The sequence below is a fragment of the Gopherus flavomarginatus genome, chromosome 3 (assembly GCF_025201925.1).
Source record: "Gopherus flavomarginatus isolate rGopFla2 chromosome 3, rGopFla2.mat.asm, whole genome shotgun sequence".
NCBI lineage: Eukaryota > Metazoa > Chordata > Testudines > Testudinidae > Gopherus > Gopherus flavomarginatus.
The window spans coordinates 205,493,996-205,515,734 of NC_066619.1; the positions used below are offsets into that span (position 1 = coordinate 205,493,996).

At 40.1% G+C, this 21,739-nt stretch overlaps 1 protein-coding gene across 7 annotated transcripts in view; it reads left to right on the plus strand.

The window, feature by feature from the left end:
* Positions 1 to 21,739, plus strand: part of GRIA2 (glutamate ionotropic receptor AMPA type subunit 2) — a 117,260-nt gene that overhangs the window by 89,310 nt on the left and 6,211 nt on the right. For all 7 annotated transcript variants that reach the window (XR_007773449.1, XM_050946310.1, XM_050946305.1 and 4 more), the window contains exon 12: positions 2,539 to 2,737. Coding sequence is in view for 6 of the 7 variants with exons in the window: in XM_050946310.1 (XP_050802267.1) it covers positions 2,539 to 2,737 (199 nt within the window). In the remaining variant the exon portion in view is untranslated. The remainder of the gene's footprint in view (positions 1 to 2,538; positions 2,738 to 21,739) is intronic.

Sequence of the window (21,739 nt, forward strand, 5' to 3'; positions counted from 1 at the left end):
CCAAGCCCATTTCTTTGGTTACAGAACAGCCAACAAATTAATTAAAGTAATGACAAAAAAAATTCTCTGTGCTGTTCTTCTTCCCCCCAAACCATAGGGAGGATGACTTAGGCTGTGTCTGCACTAGGATATGTTTGCTCACAGTTCACACCATTGTTATCACCATTTCATTTCCACCAGTGGGAACATTGTGGGGAGCACTAATGCAGACAAATTGCCAATGAGTCCTGGGGTTGTAAATACCGTGACCTGCTCTGAGTAGATCAGATCATATAGGGCCTAAAACACTGGCATCCCCCGGAGCCTTGTCTACACTAATGCTCCTACCATGGGTACTACAGGTAGAGCTGAAAGAGTGGTAGCAATGGTGGGTAATTTTAGCAAAACTTTCTTAGCACAGGAAAGACCGAAGTGAGCCAGATTTTCAAAATGCACATGCACCCTTTTTAACTGCAAATTCCTACCTTTGTGCATGCAAAGCATTGTGTGCAAATTGGGTAAATATGTACACAATTGAGAACTGGGTGCAGAATTACCTTATATGTAACTGTTAATGCTCATTTGCTTGTATAAATGTGAGTTATTGCTGGTGCACCACTTTGAAATTTTGGTTCAAAATATATGTTAAAAAGGAAATTGTTTATTTTACTAAGGATGGATATTGTGGGAAAACTCTGAACATAAATGATAACTGAATAGCTTTTAGATGGAAAATACCAGGCAGCTAAAGAAACAGTTGTAATGATTTTGGGCTTGATTCTTCTTACAATGATTATGGGAGTTTTGCCTGCCTGAGGACTGAAAGATTACACTCGTATTTCAGTAAATTATTGCCGATTACATGTAGTGTGAATTTAACATAACTAGCATATAATTAGCACTAATGTTTTTAAAGACACATACTTTACCTTGCAAATACATAATACTTATCATGTAATCAACTGTTTAATTATTACCATACAAAAAAAGAGCACTAGGATGATGGCCGTGCCCCAAAAATTGTTTTTTCAAAGCTGAGAAAAAAGAGGGTTTGCAGAGCATAGTAAAGACTAGGAACAATAGGATGGAATTTCAGAATTTCTGATCTATGATCCTTTTCAGTAGCATATTCTGGGCCATATCCTGTCATTGATTTTTATGTAGGGCTTCCGGTAAGAGAGTCTTGCATAGAAATAGACATTCAGAATATGTCTTTATTACCACTGAGGTTTTTTTTTACAATAATAATCACAGACATGATTTGGCTAGAATTGTTTCTCTTTATTTTTGTTCCCAGTTTAAAAAATCAGCTTTATAGAAATAATTTTAGTTTCTAAAATCTCAGAATTTTTTTCTGACTTGATACAGTTCTCATGACTTAGTTTAAATTTGTATTTACACTATGGTAGGTTGGGTGATTGACGTAATTTTTTTATACATTATATAGTGCAGATACATTAGCAAAATATCTGAGCTGCGGTTTCACTGGATTTATGGGCTTCCTATGCTCAAATATACTCAGATTTCTACCAAGTTATTAAGCACATCTCCAAAGGTTATTTATATCCTAATATAATGTATTGCTAGGAAACAGTACAGTAATAAATTGACAAGTTTAAAGTGTAGACTGAAGTTTGACTATGATGTCAGCATCAGCAATTTTATTATATTTTCTCAGTTTCGAAAATCACTGAATTAATCAAGTAGTGAACTCTAAATTGTTTGATCTATTTTTCTTGAGACCTCTTTTCTTTTCTTGAGCAGGAGATGCAAAACAAAGACCCATAAGAGCCCACCTGTTGCAGTTAAAGCGTCAGATTACTATTTAAAACCTGTACTTTTTCTCACCCACTTTACTGTAGTGTCAGTTTGATTGTTTCATGTCTATTCCCCAGTTTGCTAAATGCTTGTATTTTCAAAAATAGTTATGTTTATTATTTAGTTTATGAGAATTGACTTGGCCAAAGCCTATTTCAAGTAGTGCTGCCCGTTTCTCAGCATAGATTAATTCCTTCTAATTACTGTATATCCACAGTAATATAAGTCATTGTTTTGTGGATATCAGTCGTTGTCTGAATGTCTCATGAAAATAAGCAATTTTCAGCCATTCAATTTTTAAAGTACATTTCTAGTTTATCTGAAACGCTGTTGCATTGGTGTTGTTTGATTCCTTTGTCTGTGTTTTCATGTGTCATACACAGGACCTGAAATGAGATAGCATGAAAAGTTTATTTGTTCTATGGCTCACTGTGATCTGAGCAGTTTCATTTCAGGATATTCATATCTCTGAAGATTGGGGCACTAATTCTCCATAAAGTAATCTCAAGTCTGGATTCCTGATTTCAGCGAAGTCCACCAGATCTAGTGACGCTTACAGTCTCACCCAGCAGAACTTTACAGTGAATTAATTTCCTGCTTGATTAGCATGCAGAGCAGCAGTACAGGATAACCTGAAGTACTTCTCTGTATTATAATGCATCATTTACATAAAACTGATAACTTGTGTTCCTTTTAGGACATTCATTTCATTTTACAAATCCATTTCATACTTGTTATTAGATCCCTGTCTGGGCGCATTGTTGGAGGTGTGTGGTGGTTCTTTACCCTGATCATAATCTCATCCTACACGGCTAACTTAGCTGCCTTCCTGACGGTTGAGAGGATGGTATCTCCTATTGAAAGTGCAGAGGATCTTTCTAAGCAAACAGAAATTGCTTATGGGACACTAGATTCTGGCTCCACAAAAGAGTTTTTTAGGGTAAGAATTTATTTTTTTCATTGCTTTCTGTTTTTATCTTAGTTAGTCATTCATTTATCTAATTTTTTTTCCCCTAGGTTCTTTTAAAAGGTTTGTATGAAAATGTTATGCACATCTCTACTATATCACAAAAGTAGGACATTCCTTGTTTATATGGGGCTTCCGCCATTTCCTTATCTAAAAAAACTTAACAATCTTGTTTAAAATAAATTTAAAGTGAAACGTGACTAAAAGAAGATTTACCTATATAGTATTCCACAGCATGGAAATAAGCAAGACCTGAGAGTACAGAACAGTTTATTCCATTCATTTGAGTAGCACAGCAACAAAATATATTTGTTATTATTTGTATTGCAGTAGTACCTGAGAGGCCTCATCCAGGCTGAACCTTTAATTCCAAACTATATTTTTGTTTCAGAATGTACAATACAATTTTTATTACTGTGTCAGCCCTGCAAAGGTTGGCCTCCCAACAGCGTTAAAATCCCACCTTCTAGGGTGGGCACGCCAGAAAATCAAACAAACAGGATACGAGTTTTGCTCAGATGAGGAATGTGTGTGCTGTGTTGTGTCTGTGCTCTCTTTAACATGGCTGTGCTTGTGAGGTGGCAGTGGATTTGAAGAACTACTCTTTGAAGAAGCCATTGTCTTGTTATCTTAATTCTTTAAATTAAGGCTCTCAAATAAGAATGTAATTGAATTTAGTATTAATATCCTACTGGAGGAGAAGGGGCAAATTCTGGCTCCCAAAACAGACACTTGAGAAACTCATGAGAAAGCCATACAAAGCCATTTGTATATGAAGATTGTTTCTCTCTGTTCCTGGCAGTAGAAAAATCATGGGGAAGGATTTTTCCTCAAGGCTTTCATGAGTGACATGGCACAATAGCAAAACTGTGTGAGCTCATTCAGGATAGTATGAGTTTTCTCTGGATATGTGCCTGCACCTCCATGTATCATTTGTAGGTCCATAGTCAGCCATACGTACTACCAGCTTGCTAATAGCCTCTGATTAGGGGCAGCATCTCTTCCTGGTTAGGGCACTGAGGTGGGCCTTAGCCCTGCCTTGCCACTAGGCCATGCCCCTCTCAATGGCCTTGCGTCTTGTTCCTCTTCCCCCACCCCAAAGCCCTGCCCTCTGGTCCGGCTGGAAGCCGGAACCAGGCAGTGTGCAGCGCTGGCTGCTTGCAGCCAGTAAAAGTCACACAGGTGGGAAGGACCTGGCTCCACGGCTGGCAGAGCCATTGGGGAGCAGTGACTGCAGAGCAGGGCCCTGGAGCTGGAATAGATCAGTGCAGGCCGCTGTGGGAATCCCCTGATCCTCCACCTGCCCTGGGCAGCATGCCATGGTGGGAGGGGACACAGGCTGGGGACTGCTCTCAGGCACCCCAGCCCCTCCACCCGGGCTTACTTTTCTGCTCCTACTAGAGCTGGACACCCTACCAGCAGCCGCCATGCCCTCCGCTCTGCATTCAGAGTTCAGTGGTCAGAGAGTGGCAGCTGCTACGGGGTGGCTATGCAGGGGTGGGAGAGTTAAGGCAAATTTTGGGTTGGCTATAGCCCCCACAAACTCCCCTCCCCCCAGTGCCACCCCTGTCTGTGATAACACATTTTATCACATACTGGTAGGGACAAATTTGAAGAGTTTCCTTGACAGTTTTCAAATTTTTTAGTTTGTATTTGTTTCTGTACCAGTAAATGTTTTTATCTTAGGGTATGGCTACATTTGGAATTTCAAAGCGCTGCCGTGGCAGCGCTTTGAAGTGTGAGTGTAGTCAGAGCGGCAGCGCTGGGAGAGAGCTCTCCCAGTGCTGCATGTAAACCACATCCCTTAGGGGTGTAGCGTGCAGCGCTGGCAGCCGCGCTCCCAGCGCTGCTGCCCTGATTACACTGACGCTTTACAGCGCTGTATCTTGCAGCGCTCAGGGGGGTGTTTTTTCACACCCCAGTTGCAGCGCTGTAAAGTGTGAGTGTAGCCAAGGCCTGAATGTCACAATTCATATTTCTTTCTCTCCAAAGACTATAAACAGTATAATTGCCCACAGTTGTAAGGTACCACATAGTCCTTTCTAAGGAAGCACATACTATTCTTAAGATGAAAACTTTACAGAGAAAACATATTAAAAACAATAAAAGAATGTACACACATGCCAGTAAGCTTATACACCCATCTTCAGCAAGGGCTTTGGTAGGATTCAGTCCTTCAAACCACACCAAGGGGTTTTTCTGTGGTCACAAGTTCATAACAGCTGTTAGCTTAGAACGAGCTGTGAATCTGTGAGTCTCCTTTATAGAGTTTGGGCCTTTGATTTAGGAGCAGGTAATCAGCAAACATTTGCCCTCTCCTCACCCTTTAGCTGCAGATGGCTGGGTTTTTACATAACCAGCAGCAGGGGACAGGAATTCGCATTCACTCCCCCCCTAGATATTTCCCAGGAAATCCACTTTACATGTATTGTTTCAAAAAGCTCATTCTTGTCTCCCACATTGTTCAATATAGTTCTGTGATCATCAAGGCCCACAATAATACATAGCCTTTGTGTTTAATAGGACTCCAAAGATACTTAAATGTAATTCAATAAGATCTCTCAAAGATATTGGAGGAAATTGCCATGTCTGTCATCCTTACAAGCAGCAGGTTTGATTATACTGACGGGGGCAGCAGGTCTATTGGTTAGTTATGGGAGTCAGAAGGCATACATTCTGTTCCTTGTTCTACCATTGATTAGCGTGTAACCTTTTGCAAGTAAATCAGACTTTTTTTACCTTGGTTTCCCTGTCAGTAAAATGGCGATAATAATTATTATACACCTTTGTAAAGCACTTTGGGACCCAGGATGAAAGGTATTTTTCATTATTATGCATTGCAGATTTTGCTTTCCAAAAATCCACCAAGAAGAGTTTTCAGTATGGTGCTACTTCATCTTCATCTGCAATAAAATGCACCAGTTTATTATTTGCGTTAGAGAGGAGGGAAAATGATAGCACCCAGTGCTGCATATAACACACAGGAGACACAATCCTTATCTCAGAAGCTTATAGTCTAAGTAGGCAGACAATACAAATTCTGACATATGTACCCCAGGTAACCCAGAGAATGGAGTAAATCACAAAGCAGTGCAGTATTTTCACTCTTGTGAATTATTGCTGCAGCTAGAGTTAGCTGAAAAATGGAAAAGACAGTTCTTTTTTTGAGTGCTTGCACATGTCCACTGTGTTGTAGGTATGTGTGTTGTTGTAATTTTGACCCTGAGTGGTATCCGTCAGGTCGACTCTGGTGCCCTCTGATGCTGCGCACTGGCATAAAAGGCCCAGCTGACCCATGCTCCTCAGTTCCTTCTTACCGCCTGTGATGATCACTGCAACCACACATCCGTGGTCCCCAGAGGAAGGCTCTTTGTCAGAGTCAAAGGTCAAATCGTAGTCCTCTCACTGAAGACTTCCCTACTCCGCCTGGACCCAGGCACAAGGATGTCTCAGAGTGCTTGGCCCAGTCATCACTGATCTATACCTGTGCAGTGGTGTTTTTGGAGCCTGTGGGGATTCCTCCCGATGACAGGGCCCCAATCAAGACACTCCTTCTCAGTGACCTCTGAGAGAAGGACACCTCCATCCCATCAGGCAGTACCTGACCCAGACTCCAATACAGACCTCTCTGATCTGGATTTCTGGGATCCTGTCAGCACAGAAGGAGAAGAGGTGGGCTCCTTGCTGGTGCAGGCATCCTCATCCTCCTTCCCAGACAAGGCAGTGTCAAGACTGGGCATGTAGCCTCCTCAGGATGCCTTCCAGGCCCACCAGGAATTGCTGAAAAGGGTGGCCTCAAACTTGGACTTGCAAGCAAAAGTAGTAAAAGAATCCTCCCATGGCCTCATCAACGTACTGGCTGCTGCGAGCTTGTCAAAAGTGGTCGTTCCTCTCAATGAAGCCATTATGAAACCAGTGAAAGCCCTATAGCAAATCCTGTCCTCCCTTTCCCCAGCCTCCAAAAGAACTGAAAGGAAATACTTTCTGCCCACCCAGCATTATGAGTTCCTATACTCTCATCTCTCTCTCTCTCTCTCTCTCTCTCTCACACACACACACACACACACACACACACACACACACACACACACACACACACACACACACACACACACACACACACACACACACACACACACACACACACACACACACACACACACACAGAGGTCTCTGTGGCCAAAGAAAGGGAAAGGCAGGACCTGCAAGAAGCGACACCTAAAGCAAAGGACTCCAAGAAGCTGGACCTTTCAGTAGACACGTTTATTCTACTGGAGGATTACAGTTTCTGATCACCACCCAGCCAGCATTGTTGGGTAGATACATCTTCAACATGTGGGACTCCATGTTGAGCTTCGAAGACTCGCTTCCATGAGAGTCCAGACAGGAGTTCTCCTTGCTGGTGGTACAGTAGACTCGGCAGCCAAGTCCATGGCTTCTGTGGTGGCTGTACATAGGAGCTTGTGTCTATAGTCCTCCAGACTTTGGAATGAGGTCCAGCAGTCCCTTCAGGACCTTCCCTTTGAAGGGGCATTGCTCTTTTCAGAGCAGACAGATGCAAAACTCCATGGGCTGGAGGACTCCTGAGCTGTTCTCAGTCCCTGGGTCTGTATACCCCAACAACTTCGAGAAAGCATTACAGGCCTCAGCAGCCCACCCATTTCTTCACCCCACTGTCCCACCAAGACCTGCATAGGAAACAAAACAAGGGTTTTAGGTACAGACAGCCGCTCCCACCTACCTCAGTGTCTTTATCTGCACCACCCAGGCAGGGTCTCCCTGGCTTCTATCATCCCCTTCCTGGATCCTGGGGACTGGTATGCCATCCTTGATTTAAGAGATGTTTGTTTCCACATCTCAATTTTCCAAGGCCACGGTAAGTTTCTTGGGTTTGTCATGAATCAAACCCACTACCAATTCACAGTCCTCCTGATCAGACTGTCAAATGCTCCATGGCTCTTTTGAAAGTACATTGAGGTAGTGGCAGCCTTTCTGAGAAGACAGAGGTTGCAAGTCTACCTATATCTGGACAACCGGCCAGTCAAAGGCCAATCCAAAGCTCAGGTAGAATCCAGCATCCACCTTATACAATCAACCTTCCAGGTCCTGGGCCTGCTAATAAATGAGCAGAAGTCTATCCTGACTCCAATACAAAGGATAGAATTAATTGGAACAGTGCTTGACTACACTCAGGCCAGAGCCTTCCTCCCAGAAGGCCGATTTCAGATGATGGTGACACTAATAGTACGTCAAAGACCACCCCATTATGACAGCTCATTTATGTCTCAGACTTTTGGGCCACAAGGACGTATATGGTGCAGCATACAAGGCTATGCTTCAGGCCAATTCGTGCTTAGCTGACTTCGGTGTACTCACCGAACTGCCACCACCTGGACTTGGTTCTCAGAGTGCCTCCCCCGTCCTCACCTCCCTCGATTGGTGGTGGGACTCTTTGTGGGTTTGCACAGGCATTCCCTTTGCTAGGCCTAAACCTTCAATGTCCTTATTCTCAAATTCCTCGGAACTCACCTGGTGCCCCTTAGAACCCAAGATCTGTGGTCCCTGGAAGAGCTTTCATTGCACATCAGCATCAGAGAGCTCAGGGCAGTTCACCTGGTGTGTCAAGCATTCCTGTCTCACATTTCATGCAAAAGCATGTTAGTGTTCACGGACAACACCACAGCCATGTTCTCTCTAAACAGGCAGGGAGGAGCTTGCTCCTCTCCACCGTGTCAGGAAGCAATTCACTTATGGGAGTTTGTTTAGTCCACTCAGTTCACACTGAGGCTTCTTACCTGCTGGTAACACAGAACAAACTGGCAGATCTGCTCAGCAGGTCTTTCTGCAGTCACCACGAGTGGTCCCTTTGCCCATAGATCATGAAGATCGTCTTCCAGCAGTGGGAGACTCCACTGAAGTCAAAAGAGTAACTTTTGGTAGTAAGTACTAAGTCTGGTAGTAAGTGTCTGCAATAGGTTTGTTGGGCCCAGTGAGAGTAGTTTTTACCCCGGCAACCTGACAGAGCTTTGTCAAGTTGCCGAATCCTTATGTGCAACACTCAATAACAGCTGCTATACTTTTCTCCTTCCCATGGTTTTGAAGGTGAACCAGAAAATTAATAAGTCTAACACTTCCTACACCACCGGTGTGTATTTCAGATCGAGGACATGTGAAAGGATTTGTTGGGAAAGTTTCCTCATTATTTTGGGGGGTTCTCTGTTTCTGATGCTCTGCAGGATTCATCTTGAGGTAGGAAATGGCCAGACCATGTTGATAGTCTGACTCATTTTGTGTCTGATGATCCTCTCTAATTATAGCAGTACTGTAGCATACTATAGTTAGTAAAAATTAAGCTTTCAGTTATAAGCCCCTGGAGTTTTATCTTACTGATTTCTGGCTCAAATTAGAAATGTAACTTCTTAGTTGGAAGGTTTTTTTTGTTGTGTATCAAAAATAATGCAAACTTGTCCAATTGTTTTTCAAGAATAGAAATCCAAATTTATTTTCTGGTGCTTTCTCACCAGAAGTCATGGTCCCAATGAAGCCAGTGGGACTTCTGTCACTAACTTCAGTGAAACTAGGATTTCACCAACTGTGTTTTGTGAGGTGACTGTCACTTCAAAATAAGAGAAATTGAATGCAGTCTGAGAACCAGATTTGTTAATGCATTTAGACCCCAACTTCCATTGAAATTAATGGGACTTAGGCACTTAAAATCTTTGTGAAATCTGACCCTAAATCAGAGTGGAGATGTCAGATTTTATCTGGGAACTAAGGAGGGCGGGGAGGGGGGCTCATAAGTTCCTTGTGTGGACAGCTAGAAGTAAGGTGAGCAACCTGTTGGCAGCAAGTGCAATAGATTGGAGTCTGCTATCTCCCGTTTTAATCATTTCATTAATTAAAAGAGAACACTTTTTTATTTCACTATGGAGATGAGGATCATGTAATAGACATTAATAATGTTAACTAGAGACATAGGCCATGCAAACTTCCCCACATTTGCCACCTGAATCCTGAGCACCAAACACAATCCTGGACCTCTGCTGTGAAGATGCTATCAGTTATGTCATGGTTTTATACTACAGAGGCCTTGGATAAGAACACTAAACTTGATTAGACTTGTTATTCAAGGTAGGATTTGAACTTAAATTTCCAAAGTTTAGAGGTCTATTCATGCTTAGCAGTTCCTTAGATCACAAGAAGTCCTCTGCTTCATTGACACTATTCCCAAAGTAAGGAACTATTCAGTGTGAGGAAGAGTGACAGAATCTAGTCCTACACAAGAGTATCCCTAAATTGTAGTCAGTTTCTGAAGTGGCCTAAGCACTTGGATTGTCTTAAGAATGAATTGTTTTGAAGATCTCTTGATATTTGTTTGAATATTAGCTCCTGAATATCATATATTAAAATAAGTACTCATACTAGTTCTCATATATAAAAACTAGTTACCAATGCTTTATCTTTGAAGTGTGCATGATATCTGGATATAAGGAATACGTAGTGACTGGACTGGGTTTTCAGATATTTTTTTCTGATAACCACACTAAGGCAGCAAACAGTGGTGTTTTTATGGAGTTCTCTCTCCCTCACAATCTGAGAAAGTTTAATTTTTGGTTTTGAATTTTAACTAAACCATAAAGTTTTGGTCTCAATCCTTGGGTACAGCAGTGGGTGGAGAGAACAAAGGTAGTTGTATATTACCTTCACATTCCTCTGTTCCTGAGCTCCTCATACAAAGGAGTGTACTTTAGATTGTAAACAAGTTCATTTTTAGATGAATATGGGGTCAAAAAGGAACTGTTAATGGGGGTAATGATTTGAGATTTTCATCATTTCACCCAATTCTCATTTGGAAATACGTATTAGAATAAAGTTCCACATTAATTTCAGAGAGGTCAATGGGAGTTGTGCACATGGCTGAAGGGCATCATGTAGCATATAGATTAGTTTAATAGGATCAATCTTCAAAATTAGCAATGGTAAAAGACCTATTAGTTCAAATTAGTCTATCCAGTGTGCAAGATTGTGTCCTATAATGTACTTGCTTGGGTTTTGTCCAACAGAATGGCAGGACTAAATGATAGAGAAGTTTAAAAAAAATAAGGGCCAGACGATGTCCAGCTGATCCATTGGGAGCGCAAATTGGTTGTGGTTATACAAGGACAGGGTCTTCCCTTGTGCTGTACCTTGGCAGAAGTGAGAGTGCAAGGCTTGCTTTCTCTGTGCTCATCCTAGAGATGAGGCAGAGAGTGGTCTCATTGCTTCCATGCATTACCCGATGGTATATGGATATTAGCTGGAAAGTAAACAGCACCTACAATAGACTCTTTGAGAGGTCTGGGCACATCCTGTCTGACTGACAAAAACCAGACAGGCAGACTGTTTTAGAAAAGTTGGATATCAAGAGAATATCATAACTTGAGGGGTTTGTTTTATTTTGTTTAAATTCTATCAAGTCTTTGAGGGCAATGTTCTGGGTCTTTCATGGTTGAAAAGAGGTGAAGATCCAGTGCCATGAGCTGTTTGATCTGGTCTGCTGGATGTTGTGTATGAGTGTCCACACAGCCTTTTTGTACTGGTTTAACTAAACCAGATTAAAATAATATCTTTAGTTAAATACTGCAACTTCCTAATCTAGCCAAGCCAGCAGCCAATTTCTGTAGCAATATAGACCTTTGAAAAGCAGCATATTCAGCAGCCCTAATATTTCCAGGAATAGTAGATCAGAAAGCAGACTTGGAGAACCATTGTTCCAAAATTTGTGTCTCAAGCCCTGATTCAGCAAAGCACATAAGCATTGGTACCTATGTATATATTCAGGTGCTTTGCATAATAGTGATAAATTAAAGCACATGCTTTTTCTGACTCAAGGATTATATACATGTGCTAAAAATTGCACTTGCAGTTCTTTGTGAGCACGATTTTGGACCACCAGGTATTTTCATGTCCAATACTTAGATGGGTGGGTGCAGATTAGTTTGCAAATGAAAAACAGAGTTTAAGATGTATAAAGTTAAAGCATGGAGCAGGAAAGTAGAACTTCGGAGTCAGAAAAAAAGGCAGAGTCTGATGTAGTCGCCAGCAAAGAATTCACCCAGTTGCACAGACAATTTATTGTGCCTCCTTCTGGCTTAAAAAGTGCAGCCAGCCACTCAGTGGGGCAGGGCACTCCTCCAATCAGGACTCCCATGGTCGATGCCTCTGGTAGGGCTGTGGTCTCATTAGCCACTCAATCGACGAGTTGCTAACAGGCTGCTGGATGGCAGTTGGAATGCAAAGGTTGCCTGAAAGTCTAGGTTCATGACCTGTGGCTTCTCATAGATAGTCCTACCAGCTGCAGATAGAGCAGAGGCTGTTACTGAATCCAGGAAGGTCACTAGGTGAAGGGGATTCCAACAGTGCTGTCTGCTTCTGCATTAAGACAAGCAGCAGCAGCACAAAATGCAATATATAGACATACCAATGGCAGAAAATCAGGTGTGGGGGAGTACTTTAAAAAAACTGAGGCACAGAGAGGGGAAGTGACTGCCCAAGTGTTCCAGCAGGCTAGTAACACAACAGAGGATATAACCTGTTCTTCTGAGTCCCAATCCAGTGATATGTCTATCTAGGCAACACTGCCTCTACAGTAAAATATGCCCTGGCCAGAGCAGTGAGTGAGCAGGGTCAGCCAGACTACAGACATGTGGAACAATGGTGAAACCATTAGTGTACGCAGGTCAGCCTTAGCAGGTCTGTCTGCATGACATGATGTGAATCTGTGGATCTGAGAAACAACACACTGCAAGGAATATGTAGGTGAAACCACAGTTATAATAGAAAAGTGGCAGATAAGCTTTTCTGGATTTCTCTGGGTTTGTGGCAATGGGCAAAACACAAAGTAAGCAGTGTGACAATGGTTTCCCATAAACTTACTCATTTGTATGCTAGTGATGAAGTTCATCTACATTAGAATAAGAATGTGGACAGGACTGCGGTTTTGCACTGCATATCATCTCCTCTCTGTCAAGTGGAGAATGCTCTCTGATGTTTCTGGGCATGGTGATGCAGTGGAATTCCACTTTCCATGTGTTGGAGTGACTCCATGAACAGTGTGCAGCCATACAACACGTTTATCTCCATAGTTCCACTGAAATCTAGAGAGATAGCAGTCTTCATTGTGCCCCACTGAGTATCCAATGTCAGGGTTCTGTGTAATAGCCTGAGGCTCTTCCCTGGTTTCTCCAAGCTGGTCAGTGGATCTGATGTCACATTAGTTAGGAGACATGATGACCTGTCTCTGGAGAACAAACTCATGTCTGGGGTCCAGCAATACAAATAAAATCATGATAAACCAGGTCTACCTCAGCACAGCAGCAGAGGCATAAAGAGACATAAAGCATGACTAAGCTTAACGTTCACTTTGAACATTCCATGAAGCTTTTGTCATTTTCATGATTTCTACCTGCTCAAACCCTCACCGAAAACAAATACAAAAGGGACACAAATATATCCAAAGCCAATTCATCACAGATACGTTTGGTGATATTTGCCCACTCTGTTAACCAAGTATGTGCACAATTGATATGCAAACTAAATTGGTGGGTGTTTTCATTTTCCTTATTTGAGATTGCATTTATTGTTGAGTGCAAAGCAGAAGTTATTTTGAAAATAAAATAAATTGAATACCCACAGCAGTAATAATAATAATTTACACTCCAACATTTACATAAGGTTTTGTTTAAGAGGTTTTTTTATACCAGCTGCTGTTTCAGTCAGCAATATGGCAAAATAAGGACCAATGTGTGTGTAAGTCCATCACTTCTGGCAGTTGCAATCATTCAAAGGACAGATTATTTCCATGCTGGTACCCAGAATGGAATAGCAAACAGAAATGCTGCATAAAAAACTTTGTTAAACTTGTAAGGAAATGCAGCTCAGGGAATGTGTTTGATTATCCACAAAAACAAAGTGTTTTGACTCTTCAGGCATTCTCTGTGTTTCATTTAATCCTTTGCACTGTCCTTATCACAATAGGATCTGAACATCTTACAGATCCCAAAATTTGAGAAGATAAGAAATGTTTTCTAAGGGCTGTTGAAATACCAGCGGAGGATATTTTAAATAGAACATGCATTGCCAGGGCTAGGTTGTCTCTTGTCCTAGGTGACCATGCAAGAGAATAAGAGGGCGTGAGGCACTCCCTTATTCTCTTGCATGGACAACTTGTACCATGGTTTACAACATGAGAAGGGAAGTAGGCTTTGAAGAGCAGGATGGCATGGGATGAGGTGGGGACTGGATGGAACCTTATTCTGCATATCTGTGCTGGGATAATGGGTGACATACACTGGGCCAGTTATAGGTCTGGGGCACAGAGGGGAAACTGGGAGACAGATTTGGGAATCTCCAAGGCTGGTTTGGGGCAGCACAACTACATGTGGAGATTGTAGTAGTACAGTCTAGACTCCAATGAGTGCAGAAGATGTGTTGATGATCAATAATATTTCTATGTTTTATTTTCTCTGGTTTACAGAAAAGTCAAGCGAAAGAAGAAAAAGTGTCCAATTCACACTTAGAAGGGAAACATAGATCACCAGATCTTTGAGCTATCCATCCCTTTGCTAGATAGGGGGTTTCACCACCCAGTTCAAGAAGAGGAACAGCAGTAAAGAATATGTTAGATGAGGAGAGTGCCAATCTCAGCTGCCTCTTCAAATGTTCTTTTATTTATTTAAGCAGGTTTGATTTGGTTTTGTTAATGTTTGATGGAGGAAATAAAAAGGTGTTTTAGCTGAAATAAAAAGGAAAGAGGAAGATGTGTAGCAGTGTGATGACTGAGGTACTTTGGTATTTATACATTATTAATAGCTAGTAAAGAAAACAATGAGTTTTCTTTGGACTGGAGAAATCAACCTGTCCCATTCTGACCTGTGCTCCCTTGTGTTGCAAGATTGCTACAGCTACATAATATGCAGAGAGAGACAATTTATCCCAATGTAGAAGTACACATTTTATATCAGAAATAAATACTTAGTATTGGATTCTGTACTTTTTTCCCTTGAGTAAAGTGTCTTGTCTTTAAAAGTTATCAATGGCTTCAGATATGGTTTCCCATGTATGATTTTTTTCTGCTTCATGTTATTCAAATACTTTTAGTGCAGAGTTATGTGCCCAAAGGTCAGAATGATACAGGTGCACATCCCCAAAATGCTTATCTAATTAATATTTCATAAAGTTTTAGAAAACAAACTTCCAGTATTCCTGCTGTTATTAAGCACAATTTGTGTCTGATTCAGGAGGCAAATGTTAGCATAAATTTGTTGTGTGTGACGTTACTGTTATCCTAGCCAAAGTGCATTGTGCTGTGGTTAACATTTAATAATTAACTGTGCTGGATACAGGGAATACTCTACAATTTATGACAATCACATAACAACATAGTTTGAAGACTTTCACAGGTGAAAATGATCATGCATATCTATTAAAACTGTGTAACAAAGTCTCATTCGTAGACATGCAACATGTCTGTAATATACAGGTCCTTGTATCAAGAGAGTTATTTTAATAAAGTTACAGCAGGAATAATTTGGCCTATTTTTATGTTAGCATATCTTGTCCTGTCAACGTTTTTTAACAAATTAAAAGAAAGCTGATTTTCTTTATGGCAGAACTTTGAAAACAGTAGGTTTGAACTGGAGTGTCTGAGTAGAGATAAGCTGTGTGTTGTGTACCTACGTTGTGCAGGAGGTCAGACTAGATGATCAGAATGATTCCTTCTGACCTTAAAATCTATTAATATGATCTGGGGGAATTTATATTCTACTGAAACTGAACAATAGGAGGCTCAGAACTTCAATAAAAGCAAAACTCTCATAGAAATGGACACTGACTAAAACCTTTAACACTGGTTAAAAGGTTTTGAACCTTAAGCATTAACAGCTATGTTTGAATATACCTCCTTGAATGTTCACCACTTTAAGTCAGGTGAAGCATATGGGTGTTACTTCATCAATCCATGTCTTACATATTTCCAATCCTTTGTCCCATTTGTCATTTTTTTCAGCGTATGCTCTTGTAGGGAAAATTCTCAGCAGCTCAAATGGGGTATTGGGTTGAGTGTTCTTCCTTCATATTTTTCCCCCTCTATCTTGCTAGAGATAGTCAATTGTAGAATGACAGTAATTCAGGCAGGTGGTAATAGTGAGTAATGCTCAGCCCTGTGCATTATTTGGGGGATTTTATATGTATAAAATCAGGAAATGGCTGAACAGTTCTGGTGACTCTCTTTTTTTATTTGTAGAGGACTCTTTCAGATTTTTATTAAAAGGAAAGCTAGGACAGCATAACCTCAAAATCCACAAAGTTCTGCTCTACTTTTCAATGTCTCCTCGGAATATTTAACCTATTTTCAGGAATATCCATTAATTCCAGATACATTGGATGAAAAATATAATACAGTGCCCTCTGTTTATAAGAATTACTGATATGAAAATCAACTGCATATCCTGATCAAAACCTCTGGGACAAAATCATTGCTATACTAACCATGCTCAAGTATTGTGCATGTAAGAATCAAACAATCTGCTTATAAGAATAATTTTGGGGCAAACTGACTACATGTAATATGATAATCAATCAAGTGCAATGTCATGTAATAAGCCAGTAAAGCTGATTTGAATTTGATCACGTCATGTAGCATATATAAAATATTATCCCTGTGTAGAAAAAACAAATTGTGCCATTTACATACAAGTCAACATGGCAGGAAAAAGAGATACCCCCTTCTGGAGTCCTGTGATAGGCTTCCGAAGACCAGACAAAGAGATGCAGTTCAGAAACTGAGCATTCCACATGCTATATTATCTCAGATTCTCAAGGACAGGAGAGCAACAAACAAAACAAAGGAGACAGAAAAAGGCATCAGGCATCAGGCAAGGCACCTATGGTTTAGGCAGCAGTTATAAAGTGGATCAGAAATGCTCTCCCCCCCGCCCCCCATTGGACTGTTGGTGATGCAGAAAGCAGAAGAACTGGTGGCCCTGGGCATTACTGACTTCAAGGCCAGCACTGGCCAGTACCTGAAAGGGTATTGTTTTAAAGAAAATGCATGGAGAAGCAGAAGACACAGACATTAAGTCACGTGAAGGATGATTGGAAAATGAGTGGATCGAAATGAGACATAACTTCACTGAAGAAGACATTTGGAATGAAGGTGAAAGTGGAATCTCCTTCTGAGCCCTGCCTGATGGCACTAACCTTTAAATGTGACAATAAAAAAAAAAGAAGGAAAAAAGTCTAAGGAAAGAATTACTGCTCTATTCATCTGTTCCATGACTGGTAAATAAAAGGATCTTTTCATCATCAGGAAACGTCAAAACCTATGGTATTATAAAAATGTGAAACATCTTCCCATTTGCTATTCTGTCAGTGCATCTGCCTGGATGATGGGGGTATCTATTTGGTGAGGGGCTGAAGTATTGGGATTGAAAGTTGGGTCAGAAAAGGAGAAAGATTTTGCTACTTGTGTACAACTGCACAGCCCATGTGACGAAAGATGTAGCAATGAGGAATATCCTACTTGAATTCCTACCAAAGACCACAACTTCTATCCTTCAGCCATGTGATCAGGGAATTATCAGAACTGCCAAGGCATACTTTCACAAGCAAATAGCTCGCACGGTGTTGTACCACATTGATGATGAGAAAAACAAAGCTACCAATGTGGAAATTGCCTTTTAGTTGCAATTCTAATTCCTGCAAATGCCTGGTCTGACTTCAATGCTTCAACAATCTGAAATTGCTGGGGAAAAAAAGGAGGTCTGGTCACAGCACCCATCGAGAAAGTAATTGTTGTTGAGCCACCAAGAAAACTCAATGCACACAAATTTGAAGAGTGGCTAGACATGAATGATACTGCTTTTGTTATGCAACCTGTCTCTGATGAAGACATTGTGACTGAGATCAGATGCCAATTGGAAGTGAAACCTGAAAACAATGCAGTGGTGAACTCTGATGATGGTGAGGTAATCATCCCATCCTTGATCCAAATGAAGGATGTAAGGAAAACTTTGACAAAAGACCTAGTGTACAGGGGCTTCAATAATTTTAACCTCCTACATCACCTGATGCAATGACTGATCCAGGGAACACTGGACAAATTGGAATCAGTGACTGCGCCACTGCATTGTGCATTCACCGTGCCAGACATTCCACTCCAGTGACAGACAATGATACTCTGAAATAAATATTAATGTGAGTCAATATTGTTGGACAGTCATTTTGTTGTCTTACATTTCTATTTATACTATAAAAGTCGATGTAATGCACTTTCATATGTTATGTTTGTTCCAGTTCATTTGAGAGATTTTTAAAATTTGTATCTTTGGATCTTAACCTAAAGAGGTATATAGTTCTGCTAACTTACACTTTGTTTAAAATTATAACATGCTGTACAGTATTAATAATTGCCTTGAATAAAAGCACCAGCTAAATGATTGGGTGTTAAAAATAACAACAACAATAGCATGTTGCTCAGTTGGAATGTTGGTATGGTTTTGTTCCATGCTGAATATGTTTAAAGTCTACAGAATTTAGTTATGGTAAATGAGATGTTTCTCTATTGAATTAAAAAATCGGTTGTTTAAAACGTAAAGGTCAATTTCATCAATTTCTTCTGCTTGTAAGAGTCAACTACTTATAAGAAATCATCTGAGATGGATAAAAGGAGTGCACTGTACCCATATTTGTGTATTCCCTATGTTTGAATCTATATTTCTTTTCAATATATAATAATATATTTCCAAACATTTCATCTTGGAATAATTAAAATAAAAACAGAATAATAACTAGATGGTATTTTTCAAGTTATATCAATATTTGATTGTTCACAAATGAGCAATATTCATTTATTGTTCTACTTTACCATCTGTAGGTTGCAGCAGAAATTTCTATCCTTTTCGTAACATGGAAGGGTCAAAAATATAATTCTACAAACCATATTCCACAACTGAAGTTCTGCTTCGTGTAATATCAGATCACATTTAGCTCAATTTTGATAGACTATGGAGCTATTTCTGTAAATGACATACTAATGACATCATCCCATTTTAAGAACAAAATGGAAAAGTTATCTGATGCCCCACAAAATGAATAGATAGTTAATTAATTTGATAAAGTGCTGCATAATTGAATTTCTTAATGAATATCTTTGGGAAAGAGCCCTGTTTAATTAAGGCAATATTTTACATGTAAATGGGAGGTGTACTTAGCAAAAAGAATAATTTTGATAGTTATGCTGCCCAGTGAAGACATGATATTCCAAAGGCATTTTTAGCTTCTGGGAGATTTTCAGTTCACAATTTTTTAATACAAGAAGGAAAAATCCTATAGAAGAGAGTAAGTATATATACTATAGCTTTGCCTATGCTGTAGCAATGGGATTGATCACAACATCAGAAGTACCTTTTACAGTTAGATTAAAATATTTCAGATATTCACCAAGATATAATTCTATACTAGAGCACTGAACTATAGTAACTGGAAAGATTCTTGGTGATTTTTTCCAATGCAGTTTTATTCTTTGTTGTCTTTTAATATAGCAGTTCTTCAATGGGTTCATTCTTCAGACCACTTTGTAAGGGAGATCCTTTTATGGTGCTTCTGTCCTGCTCCTCTTCAGTGGCATTAAGGAAACAGTATATACTATTGGATCTGTCCCTAATGGGTGGGTAAATACCCAGCTTGTCCTCTGATCACCCAAAATTCAGATGTATTCCACTTTCCAAAATGTTTTGGTCCATCTCCACTAAATGCTGTTATGTTCTTCCAAGTAAAGTTTAATTCACTGATTTGATTCACATTTGCATATGAATGAAACATGTAGTCAGCTACGGCAGCAATCAAATTTAAATAAGCTTTTCTTCCTTTTTAAAATGTATTTAATGTTAGCACTATATGTGATTTTATACACATAAGTAAAATACATATGTATATATTCCATTTCAAATTACATTAAGAGAAGATTAAGGCTGAATAACCATGCCTGCCAGAGTCAGGAAATGCCAGGGGAAAAGTTACCTTGAATTTGGCCCTATTGTACATATGCATTACTCTATAGCCTTTAATTATATGAGTACATACAATTTTTAAAAACTACATCATATACATTTTTCTACAAACCTATGTACACATGTCTAGCATCTTCTGTATACTGTTCTGTGTATGCCATACAAACACACATCATGGAAGCCATTTATGTACATTGAATGAAATCCTGGCCTCACTGACTTCCACTGACTCCAGTGAGGCCAAGATTTCATTCAACAAGTACAGTGAATGAGGGAATACTCCTGAGGAAGAAATTTTATATATATATATAAAAATTTAAAATAACATTATGAAAAATACTCTAAGCTTCTTATCTGGTGGCTCACTACTATGCTCATTTCAAGCTTATAAACCCTGCAGACCAAGAGACAGCTGCCAGGACTTATATGATGAGGCTGTCTTTCAAGTCCAGGAAGCCTGCAGAGCTTTTAATCTACACTGCATGGTTTCTTAGTGCTGCAAATGGCAAAAGGGTTACTGTGTAGTCTTGCCAAATTCTGTTAATCTAATACATATAGCTATAACACCTTAAACACACACACTCACACATACATTATGGTTTCTGGGTGATCTTCTCCAGTGTATAGTTGCTCATTTCTGTCACAAGCACTCTGAGAGCTGGGAGGTATCTTCCTCAAACCTGACCATCAGAAAGTTAGTTCCTTTTGACTGTTTCTCTGCATCCCCAATTCTCACCAACCTTTCAGTCTCTCCTCTCAATCTGTGATGTTACTCCTCTGATGTTTCCTCACCCTCTTGTCCAATTGTTGTGCTGAGATTTCAGTAAGGTGACAGCAGGAAACAGGGACTTGCAGGACAAGGAGAGGGGTAAAAACAGAAGGTTTGACTGCTGAAACTCTGCTGAAACTTAATTAAGTGTTTCATACAGTACCAGAAAAATCCACTTTAAAAATAAAAAAGAAATAAGCAAGAGACTAGAAGAGGAAAATGAGAGAACTGAAAACTCTGCAAAGAATTCTTGCATATGAGCACAAAAGTTTCTGGATATGCAGTTAAGGGGTGAAAGAGTGCATGGTTTTCAGGATCACAATGGAAAAAGATCGGAGTACCTCAGATCTGGATAATCAGAAATGTTATTTGTCCCTGCAGGTCTCTCTGGTTCTCTAGAATTTATAATCTCTTTAAACTATGTGGATCCAGTGGGTGTCTATGCTCCTGCTGAGTTTATAGGCTGCAATTTTCAAGAGATGCTATGGGATTGGGTGCCTTATTCCCTTTGAACTTATCTACATGGCAAGTTAGTGTACAACAAGGGTGTGATTCTAGAGTGCATCATCTTGCCGTGCACTAACTTGCCAGGTGGACACTGGAGTTTGACTTATTGTACTGTAGCAGTGTCCTCACAGTGAGTCGATGTGCTGGAAGCTGTGGACTATAGTGCCGAACACTAATTCACGATGTAGACTAGCACATAGGCTCCTTTAAAATCCCAATCTAAACTTCCACAATTTCACGTGAATCTCCACCAGATACCATGTGGGATTTATACATTCTGCAAGAAGCCCAGAAGACTTTATTAACTCTGCCAATCACCTTGAAAAGAAAACTTTTACAGACTTTTGTACAGACTTCAGAGTTCTCACAGGTGTGAGAAAAATGAGTTCCAGAACTCCAGGATTAACCAAAACGGTCCAAGGCAGCAAGTCTGCTAAAAGGCAAACAAATTATTCAAAATTTTAGCTGAAACTATTTTTTGAGATAGAATAGTCCAAAAAAGCTATGAAAGTTTAGCAAAGGTAAAAGCCTCTTCGGCTCAACCACATCAACCTAAATCACTTAATAAAATCCCCAGAAGAACCAATATGAAACATACCTTGCAAAAACAAGCCATCTTACTCTCCTACTTTTTGTGTACACCTCCCTTCA